The sequence below is a fragment of the Mercenaria mercenaria genome, chromosome 18 (genome assembly GCF_021730395.1).
Source record: "Mercenaria mercenaria strain notata chromosome 18, MADL_Memer_1, whole genome shotgun sequence".
NCBI classification, from domain to species: domain Eukaryota; kingdom Metazoa; phylum Mollusca; class Bivalvia; order Venerida; family Veneridae; genus Mercenaria; species Mercenaria mercenaria.
In genome coordinates, this window is record NC_069378.1 from 26347010 (window position 1) to 26359274 (window position 12265).

Below are 12265 nucleotides of genomic sequence, written 5' to 3' on the forward strand. Positions count from 1 at the left end.
ATGCTTCTAAGCTTGATGTTGATGATTATGATGTTGATGATGATGAAACTAGTTGCAGTATCTCAGGGCCTGCTGTTACATTAAATTTTGCAAACTTTGTATTTAAAGACAACTTTGCAAATAACTTAATTTTACCTATAAAATCGTTTTCAGTGGATACCGCATTTGCCATTGAATGCATCGGCACTGATCATCTACAGAAGTGGAAGGGACGTAAGAGGTTTAACAGCTGGCCGGGAAAGGACCTAATTGATGAAGTATCTCAGATGACAGGACATGTTGTTCTTGTAGGTAATAAGGGAAGTGAGAACGCTCATCTGGAGTGGAGAATCACTTACACGGAAGCCGAGTTGAAATTGATACATTCATTAAATGAAATACAAATAAAACTCTACATTCTCCTAAGAATGGTGGCAAAGAAAATACTAAAACCTATATGTGCTGAGATATCATCTTACATCATGAAAAACGTATTGTTCTGGTTTGTTGAAAGAAGTCCGTCCTACAGATTTCAGCATGAACATTTGATAGGTATACTTCATTTAGCACTGAGGTCATTGCAACATTGTATACACAGAAAACGCTTGTCTAACTATATAATACCAGAACGAAATATGTTCACCGGGAGATTTAGTGACGTTATTAAAGTGCAACTGGTTGAAGAACTTCACAAATTGCTCTATGTACAAGGACTACCTTTTGTTCTAGGTCAAGACGAATTCGGACCCCTTAGTGTTGGTGTGAAACATGTCATGCGCTTCTCGAAACGTCAACATTCAGAGGTTTCTCAATCTGCATCCTATCTTTCAATTAATACTCAGCAACTTCTGCAGGAAATGTTTGAAAAAGCAAATGAAAGGCAGGTAGAGTTTTTGAATTTTGTTTTGAATGAGGTGACTGAAAAACAAATAGAAAATAACAAAGGTGACATTTACATGTGTTTTCTGTTTATGCAGTGATTCTGCTTTAAGAAACGATTGCATAAGTATATGAAAAAGGTTTACTAGCGGACAATGGAATTTAACGCAGAAATGAAACATTGAGCAACTGTTACAGTGTAGATTTCATATCCGATGATGGTTTATTATACAAAGCAGTTATCATTCTTACTAAGGTCACTGTGGCCTGAAATGAATGCAAGCTAAAACAAGATGTTGTCCAGAGGACAGGTACCCCCACTGCTGTCACTGTACATTATTTTGTTTGTAAGTATTGATATCTTATTAATAATTAAATAAGAGGTCAAATTGTATCATACTGGGCCAAATATTTTTTGAGATATGTGACACAAACCAGGCCCTTTTTATACCTATTTCAAACTAAGTCAAGAGCCGTAACTCTGGGTCAGCTGTGTTAGTTTCATAATACTGGGTCAATACTTTTTGAAGTACATGTGACACAAACTTAGACCCTTTTTATGCTCAGTTTTGACTAAGTGAAGGTTCGAAAGTCTGGTTTGTGTTAGAATCAAATTAAAACCACTGGTGTACTGCTTCCTGTGCTGAAGAACGATCCTATGAGGTTTGAGGGCTGTGTCAAATACTTTTTGAGATATAAACCACACTAATTGTGTGGACAGACAAGGGCAACTCTAAAAGGTCCTTCTCCCTTCCCAAAAACTATTGGGGGTGGGGACGCAATGGGTCACTTAACAAAAACATATTAAATCTTTCTGCCAATAAACAAGTGTTTGTATATTATTAATCAGAAACCATTCGACTAGATCTAGACTGATGAACCAACAAGAGCAACATCCCCATCATCAAAGGTGATTGGGGGATAAACATGCTAATGCACGTTTTTCAATATTCCACCTGGTTCTATTTCTATTGACGATTGAGAAAAAAAATCCTCGAAAATACAATTTAATCTAAGATCAGAGGGCCCTCCAAGATCCCTAAAATGAAAGGAGGATCATGTATTAATATTTATTGAGTACTAATTCAGAACTAAAGATAAAACCAAGAAAACATTTAATGTTGCACTTTTATTTGTAATAATCATATCACAATACAACATTGAGTTACACTGAGTATAACATAAACACCGTACATTATAAAAACATTAATACACAAGAAACAATAAAATACAAATATCAAGAAAACTGACACAGGGACAGTTTACGATCATTAAATAATGCCAGCATTGAAACACTGCATTGTGGAATAGTTGTATATCATAAGCTTATGCCACACTCTCCTCAGTCAAAGGTTCTAAAATTTTGGACACCAGTCTCAAAACTCCAGCATCTGATTGGTTGTTTCAGAGTACAAATTCAAAATTGGCCAATGGCAAAGCTGCATTTTGAGACTGGCTTCCAAACTCATTTTTATCGCCTTCGACCAAAGTGGGTCTTGAACATGCTACCAATCTTTCGTTTTTAAAACAAAGAAAAATACAGTATCTTGCACTATTAAAATGTATTAAATGAGGAATTATGAAATCAGGGAATGCCAAGAAAACCTTGTATCACTCACCTAAGTCAATAATATTCTCCAGTTTAAAATTTGACACAAGACAACATGTCCCAGTTTCGATCTTGACAAGTACTTTATAAATACAAACAGGCTGATTAAAACTCACAAAAATTAAGTTGAAAGAAAAATGGCCTTAAATGTTATTAAGGTTCTACGATTTAGGTTAGTGACCTAGTTTTAGATACAAGATGACATAACTTCAATACTAACATAGATTTCATGAAGACAAACATTCTTACAAAGTTTTCTGTAGATCAAGTTGAAAATGTGGTCTGTAAAATATTGACAAGAACTGCCTAGGATTTTATGAGTGACCTATTTATTGACAGAAGCTGACCTACTTTTTACTGAAAACATTATGACTAAGATTCAGCTTAATCAAGTTGAAAATGTGAACTCTTAATTTATTTTCTATGAATTAATATGATTTGATCAAATGATCTAGTTCTTGAACCTACATATTTAAGTTCAAATTTGACCCTAAATACATAAGAATAAACAATATGGCAAGGTTTCATGAAATTTCAGTAGAAAGTGTGGTCTCTGAAGTGCTAACAGTTTCTTCTATAACCCGACTTAGTGACCCAGTATCTGGACACAAATGATCCAGACCCAAATTCAGATGAGTTGTTATTGAGGCAGGAAGTCTAAGTTTCAGTAAGACTGTTTGTTTGTTTTGGGTTTAACGCCATTTTTCAACAGTATTTCAGTTATGTAACGGCGGGCAAACCTAACCAGTGTTCCTGAATTCTGTACCAGTACAAACCTGTCTTCCACAAGTAACTGCCAACTTTCCAACATGAATCAGAGGTGGAGGACGAATGATTTCAGACACAATGTCTTTTATTAAATCCTTATGAAGAACATCCACCCCAGCCGGGGATCAAACTCACGATCCGTATTTCTGCACTCTCCCTATTGAGCTAAGCCGGTGGGTTTTCAGGAAGACTGGACTAAAATTATGTAATTTGTTAATAGCGCAAACAAAGGACACTGGGTGATCACAACAACTCATCCTCAGCATTTATGTCTCAAAATTACTTAAAAATGTAAATCTGAAAGAAAAATGTACCAGCAGAACATCCTTTTACACAGTTACATTAAAAATTATCATCAAATATATGACTGAAATACAAAATATTACACAAATTTGTTATTGCAATGCTACAACAGCTATCATTACAAAACAAATCTTGATACATCAAATATGATAACATGAAATAAATATAAGGCAAGATGTAAAAGGGACTAGCATAAAGATATAAATAATCAGCTGAAATGTTTGAGGTATACTGCAAAAAGTGAAGATTATCATGAGAGCTAAATACTTACATGTACCTATACAAAATAATAATTAATATAACAAAGGTCAAATTGGATGTCATCCCCCTACTACAGTGTCAATGGAAAATATTCTATAACAGTGATATGAAGTGCATGCAAATTAGTACCAGAACAAGAACTGTCACTAATGGTGACAAATGCCCCCGCAGCGCCTTGACCTTTGACCTGGTGACGCCAAAGTCAATAGGGGTCGTGTTTTCAATAAGTACTATTAACATGTAAAGTTTGAAGGTTCTGGGTGCAGTGGTTCGCAAGTAAAGTGCCTTCATGCAAAAAGTTAACGTTGTGACGAACTAACTAACAAACGAACGGACGGACAGTTGAAAACTAATATGCCTCCCTTCGGGGACATAAAAAGCATATTCAAGAACTATTATGAGTAGAGTTTCCTTGAAATAATTGACCCAGTAATTCCTTTCAAAACATTCAAGCAAAGGGAGGAAATGCAAAGAGTAAATGGAAATCTGGTTCTTTATTATTGCCCTTTCTCTCCATATCCTCTGTCACACTTATGGATTTATATTATTACGATACCCTACACCCTATCTTCTAAGACATTCTGTATGGGATCAGTTGACTTTAAAGGAGTTCATAGATAACATATAAAGTCATACGCCCACAATTTGTGATGTCTAGAGTGCAATGCTCTCCAAAACAGTAAGTTGAAACACAGGATATTCCTGACACCAAAACATTCAATATTTCATACAAGAACAGACCAGTGACAAAGCAAGGTGAAAACATAAATGGAATGAAGCATTATTTCATGTCTTGCCAATTTAAACTAGAACTCCTTCCATAGGACATGGATGCCCAAACATATTGCACCATCCTCTAAATAGCAAAGTTTTTATTACAGACCATATTCACATGAAGGGTGTTTGACATGTTTGAAGCAAATTTATTAAGATAACGTTTTTGGGAAATGAAGTTTTCAAGGGCAGATAACTCTTTTCCAGTACTGGTGACCTTAGACTTTTACTGCGTATCTTTGTTTCTTAGATGATTGTCCTTCAATATCCAAAGTTTGAAGAAATTCTATTATTGGGAAAAATTTCGCCCATCTATATATACACAGACTAGTGTACGCCTTTAACTTCTTTTATTTGTACCTTATTATAAATAATAACAAATTTACCTTACAATTATGCTTGCTCAAGTGACAGTGGCATATTTGCCGATAGTATGTTATTGACATTCTTATGACCCTGGCAGAATGTCAGAGCCTTCTAACATTGCATCATAGCAATACATTTAGTAACAACAACTGTCAGAGGACAGCAATGCTCGACTATTCAACAGCCTTGTCAGTTAAATTAATATAAAAGTCGATAAATGGGTACGATTTTGTAAAAATGCAAAACAGAGTTACGAAACATGTACAGTGAATGTCATATCATCACAGTGAACAAGTGTGTGAAGTTTGTTTCAATCCATTCCCATCCGTGGGTACTGAGAAAAGCTTACATACCTAAACTGAACCAAAAATTGCTAAGTGGAATATGTGGCATTTGGAACCTGCGCAATGTAAGTCAGTTTGTGACTGTGAATAAGTGTATGTGGATTAAATCAATTCCACATTCAAGTGATTACAGAGATACCAGCTTACATACAAAAACTTAACCGGGTGAGTCCAATAGCTCTACCTATTCTACGAACAGTCGAGCAAAAAAGGCCAATATATGACTCGGGTGTGCCTTTTGGTCACAATGGTATACATAGTTTCACAAAAGCCCTTGGGTAATTATAGCACTAGATATGCCATTATGGCAAGAAGACACACCGCATATGTACATTGTATATCAACCTCTTAGTATTGTCTGCAAAAAGATATTTATTCACAACTTACCATCCCGTTATTTGTACAAAAAAAAAACAACAACAAAAATAGAGGTAATATCACAGTTATGTACAGACCTATAATATTCAAGAAAATGGGGGTCACAAAGTAACTGGCTGATGTAAAACTAATTTCATCTAAAAATATGAAAATAAACATAACTCTGTATATACCACCAAAAAAAATGAACAAAAAAACTCAAGCAATTATATACTATCATGTCTGGTTGTATAAATAGTTTGCCTTGAACAAAGAAAAGTAAAAATTGTTTTCTGTTGAAAAAATCAAACCAGACAAAGTTACAAATATGCTAATCATATTTCTAATTTATGTAAAGTCATTCAGGATAACTATTTCATTACACATTACTATATTATAATAATGTATACACAAAACTGAAATATACATCTACACGTAGAATATTGATAAATATAACAACACTGACATAATGTTAAATCAATAATTTCAGTTGAACACAAAATTGATTATATGTTTGGATATATGTATATCATACAAAAATGTTTAAATACAAATGTAAATGACATATAATTACTGTTAATATACTGGAAACACTTTTCCCTATTTTAACTGATAAGGACTTTGTAAAAATAAAAATAAAACCTGCAATAGAATAAAAACGTAAAATTCTATACGTAGAATCACAGACTTGCGTATACTGCCCGGCATTTCTAAAAATAGAAGTACGTGTTAGTTTACAAAACTGGCTGAAATCAGTTCTTATATTTACATACAACCTTCAATGTCCCAAACAATAATACTTTGTTAGTTTGCACGTAGGTCTCAATGTTAATAGGAGAATATTTGCAAAGAGTTTATTTCTGTGAATATTTATGCAAACTGATCTGAATTAAAACCCACCAGATACATGTATCCTTACCAACACTGTCTCTGAAACTATTAGTGGATGCAAGATGGACTAAATCTCCCAAAAGCATACATGTGATAAGTTTAGAATCCCAAAACTGGAGGTTTGCCATTTTTCAGCTGGAGTTGGGGTCTCAAAACTGGAGGTTTTTCATCGACATAAATTAAGCGTGCGGACACATAACTTAGAGGCAAAATCCAACATTTTCGGCCACAAAATAATGTATATAAGTCTACACCGGAAGAAACAATCCTCATAACTCTTGATTTGAATTTTGACAGAGTTATGCCACTTTTTAACTTCATTGTTTTTTGTTAAAGTTTTATATAATGTCTAATATCTCTGTTACATTCAAAGCTATTGACTATTATGCCCCTTTTACTGGCAAAGCTTTAATTGCCCCTTTTATTGGCAAAGCTTTAATTCAGAGTCAATCACTGAAAAAAGTCGAGCATGCTATCTTACAGAAGCTCCCTCTTGTTCTAACTTTCATAACAGATTAAATTTGTAGAAACAAAGTCTTAATTTAGGTCTGAAATGAAGGTGAACATGCATTAACATTATTCTACTCGAGGACTTAAAAAAAAACGAAGCTCTAAATTGGTCTGAACACAACTCATAAATTATGTAAATTCTTTACCCCACCCACTTTCATATAAAAATACTGATGATTTTGACATAGAAATGCATCAACATGTATTTACCCTTACCAAAATAATGTAGATTGATATTATCAAATAAATGAGTGTGTGTTGTCATCCAGTTTTCAATGAAATATGTCCGATTTAGTAGCAAACATTGGAAGAAAATGGCGTAACTCCATAAGGGGAAATAACACTCCTGTTCTAAAAATAGTAATGGGTTGGTTTTTCCAACAATTACTTACCGGTATGTGATTTTATTACCGAGCAAAATTTTTCTTTGAATAATCAAAATTCATTTCAGTTGGGAATTATTTTCTTATGACTGGGAGTTTTTTGCTTCAAATTGGTAAAAAATGGAGCTTAATTGGCATTGAGAATCATAATGGGCAGATATTCGGCCCCGTGAGACAGGTGGGAAATGCCCTGCTTGTCTAATCCCTTATCAAAACAATTAATAATTCACCTGTGAAAAACAACTCTTTCCTCCAGCTACATGTGTGTCAAACATGTATAATACACAACAGTTGGTGACACTTTGATTTATTGTGCACTCCTTGGTAATTATCAACCCAGTCATAATACGGTTTTGGTCGAGAGACGGGAGGCAAGGTGAAAAGATCGGGATTTTGACCCTCCCGCGCGGGAGATCACATGTATGCCAAAAGCCCGATTTTTATATTGAATAGTACTGCTGTATGTCAAGATTATGATGAAATAGGTGAAGCCAAAAGTACTGATGTATGTCAAGACTAGGATGAAATAGGTGATGCCAAAAGTACTGTTGTATGTCAAGACTACGATGAAATAGGTGATGCCGAAAGTACTGTTGTATGTCAAGACCATGATGAAAAAGTGATGTCAAAAGAACTGTTGTACATCAAGATTATGATGAAATAGGTGATGCCCAAAGTACTGTTGCACGTCAAGACCATGATGAAATAGGTGATGTCAAAAGTACTGTTTTACGTCAAGATTATGATGAAATAGGTGATGCCCAAAGTACTGTTGTACAACAAAATTATGATGAAATAGGTGATGCCAAAATTACTGTTGTACGTCAAGACTATGATGAAATAGGTGATGCCAAAAGTACAGTTGTACAACAAGATTATCATGAAATAGGTGATGCCAAAAGTACTGTTGTACGTAAAGACTATGATTTGTAAATGGGTGATGCCAAAAGTACGATTGTACAACAAGATTATGATGAAATAGGTGATGCCAAAAGTACTGTTGTACATCAAGACTATGATGAAATACGTGATGCCGAAAGTACTGTTGTACGTTAAGATTATGATGAAATAACAATAATTTGTTTGGGTTTAACATCTTTTTCCAACAGTATTTCAGTCATGTAACGGTGGGCAGTTAACCTAACCAGTGTTCCTGGATTCAGTACCAGTACACATCTGTTCTCAGCAAGTAAGTGCTAACTTCCTCACATGTATCAGAAGTGGAGGACGAATGATTTCAGACACAATGTCTTTTATCAAATCGTCACAGAGAACATACGCCTCGCCCGAGGACCAAACTCACGACCCTGGGATCTGTAGATCTGCACTCTCCCTATTGAGCTAAGCTGGCAATCCATATGATGAAATAAGTGATGCCAAAAGTACTGTTGTACAACAAGATTATGATGAAATAGGTGATGCCAAAAGTACTGATGTACAACAAGATTATGATGAAATAAGTGATGCCGAAAGTACTGTTGTACAACAAGATTATGATGAAATAGGTGATGCCAAAAGTACTGTTGTACAACAAGATTATGATGAAATAGGTGATGCCAAAAGTACTGTTGTACAACAAGATTATGATGAAATAGGTGATGCCAAAAGTACTGTTGTACAACAAGATTATGATGAAATAGGTGATGCCAAAGTACTGTTGTACAACAAGATTATGATGAAATAAGTGATGCCAAAAGTATTGTTGTGCATAACATTCCTACTACTCTCGTATAACTTGGTAGAATAAATAACAAAACTGCTTTCCTTAACATGTCACAAATGCCCCCTGGTTGAGATTCAACAATGATAAACTTGTTTCAGTGTAAGTAAAGTGAAGTAAGTTGCTATAAGCAAAATGCTGATGTATCAAGTATGGAAAACTAATGCTGAAAAATGTATGTTCAGACTAGGTGAAAAAATAATGAAAGTATAAAAAAATTCATCAAACAATACGCAAAATTAAACACATTTTCAGCCCTTTTAATATGTTTGAAAACAACAAGGGTAGCAGATGAAAACAACATTTAAATTTAACATTTGCAAAATATATGTGGCAGATAGAAGAGTTTTCGATAAAACCTTGGAAACAAATGAAATCAAACTAGTACAGCAGGCTATAAAAGCTTGTACAAAGTACTGTAGAATGAGTAATATTAACACTGATTTTATTTTGTCAATATTCGAGAATTTTGTCACCTGCAAATTCAAAATATTCGTTATATATTAATCTGCATAATGTCCTAAAACACAAACACACTGGTTTTGCAAACTCTTATCACCACAAATATGGCTGCAAAGCTTTAAATTGCTGAATAAAGCCTATGCAAAAATTACTCAATCTACAGCAAGTCAAAGACTAACATCCTGGACTATCCATAGTAATAACACAAAGTGACAATGTCCTTTAAACATTTCATTTCAAAAATAGCACATTCAACTTATTGTTTTCAAGGTTTCCATTCCATATGTATATTTCTGTCGAACCATGTATTGTTTCCAGTATGACTGACTTCCACAATATCAAGCACTTACTTTAAACTGGGCTTAAGACACTACTGTAAAATCATCTATATTTGTTGGGGAACTAATTTTCGTGGATTTCGTGGTTGACTCAATCAAGAAATTGTCTCCCAGTGAACAAGATAACTTAATCTCTCCATTTCTATTTAATGCTCATAAATAGAAATCCACGACTTCATATCCCCCTAAATATAGCAGTTTTGGCCAAAAACCACGAAATTTCATGCACACAAAAATAAATGATTTCACAGTATATGACTTATATTTAAAATTTTAAATGCTGTCAACCAGCATCATATTTAGTATACAATACAATAAATACTATATAATTTATAAGCTTATTCAGCAGCCTGTGTAATATTTTATATGTCTTAATGCTTTTTTTAATACTCTCAAATCATTAATAATGATTGAGGACTAATATTTTCGCAGATTTCATGGTTCAGTCAATCCACGAAATCAAATCCTAAGGAACGAGTAAAATCCCCCTTCATTTTAGGTCAAAATGCTGAGATTCACTAATTTATATCCCAGCAAAAAGCTGTTTTGGTCACAACTACAAAATTTCATGCCCACAAAAATGGTTAAACATTAATCTAAAAAGACTCCAATCCTAGGTCTGTAGACAAAAGTACTGCAAGGTAAAAACTTAAGATTTGAAGATTTTTTCTTCTAATAAAATCAAAATATCCAGAATATTATGTTTTTATATCAAAACTGTTATGCAGTTCCAAGTAATATTTCGCAATCAGGTTGCTATGAACACATTTAAATGCATAATATATCATTTTTAACAATATCTGCAGCATTACGATAACTCCCATAAAACATTTCAATATCATTTCACAGCTTTAGTATCTAAAATTGCACAAATTTAGCACACAGATTCATCTCCTAGGCATCATAGCTTCCACTACTGAACATTCTATTTGAGGAGGAGCTCATGTAGTCTGACTGTGAACTGTACATGGATTCAGAATCACTTGCATGACCTCTACCATCATATAACCTCTGACCTTCAAATGACCTTTGGCCATCGTTTGTCCTTGACCTATCACTGTCATATGAAAATCTTTGTCCATCATAAAACTTTGACCTTTCACCATCATACAATGACCTTTGACCCTCAAGTGACCTTGATCTCTCATTGTCATATGATGACCTATAATGACCTTCAAGAGATTTTGACCTTTCACTGTCGTAAGATGACCTTGGATGGCTTTCAAATGACCTCTGACCTCTCCAAGATAATGTCCCACCAGGAGATCTTCTGTAATCTATATTAAACTGAAAAAAGAAAAATACAAAATTCAGAGAAATAAAACACTTTCCTATACGTGTCAACAAACTGTACAGAAATTTCATACCTTAACCAAGTTAAAAAAAGTATGGACATTTTAGTTTTGTGTTGTGACTTCCCCCATTGTGCTATTTACACTGTTCTTAAAAAGGGTCTTTGATTAAAGTAAATAGTTTGGAAGAATAGCAAAATGGTTCTGAAATGTCTGAATATTTAATGAATCAAAGAACAATCTCTTCTATTCTTATACAACCTGCAGGCACACAGATCGTACAGTTACCTACCTTAGTAGCACAAACAAAACAGACAGTGACAACTTTAGCTATTGCATTCATCAGGTTCTTGGTTTCCTGAATAGCACCATCAACCTAAAGTAGAAATATAACCATGATCTCAAAGTAAATAAGATCTGAAGTAAAAATTTTGGAAAGATATAGAAAAAGTAAGCATGCTCATCCAAAATTTGTCTTTAAGCATGTCCCTTCAAAAAACTTCATTCTCATTATTTTGCTTCAAAGATGCCTAGGAAGTCATTACTGATCAATCTTAGAAATTAAATGAGCCGCGCCATGAGAAAATCAACATAATGACTTTGCGACCAGCATGGATCCAGAGCAGCATGCGCATCCGCGCAGGACGCATGCTGTTCGCTTTCAAAGACTATTGTAATTAGAGAAGCCATTAGCGAACAGCATGGATCCTGACCAGACTGTGCGGATGTGCAGGCTGGTCTGGATCCTTGCTGGTCGCAAAGCCACTATGTTGTTTTCTCATGGCGCGGCTCATATATACTGCACACCCTCTATAATGCAGGGAATTGGACCATGTTACATCCTACAGTGTTCCAGGTTCGAGATTCTATAATGTATACCACAGCAAAAATTTTACAAAGAGAACATTGTATCACATCACAATACATATCATCAGATACAATTGAACATAGTTATGGTTAAAACATTGCCAACACTGATGTACCGTCATCCCAAAGTTTGGTACTGTGCACTACATGATCTTTTGAATA

At 34.4% G+C, this 12265-nt stretch overlaps 1 protein-coding gene across 2 annotated transcripts in view; it reads right to left on the minus strand.

Annotated features, from left to right (window-relative positions):
- Positions 1-7781: 7781 nt before the first annotated feature.
- Positions 7782-12265, minus strand: part of LOC123538056 (alpha-catulin-like) — a 55969-nt gene continuing 51485 nt past the window's right edge. For both annotated transcript variants that reach the window (XM_053529522.1, XM_053529521.1), the window contains 2 exons: positions 11529-11612; positions 7782-11231 (listed from right to left, as the gene is read on the minus strand). In XM_053529522.1, coding sequence (XP_053385497.1) covers positions 10839-11231; positions 11529-11612 — 477 coding nt within the window. In that variant the 3' untranslated portion in view covers positions 7782-10838. The remainder of the gene's footprint in view (positions 11232-11528; positions 11613-12265) is intronic.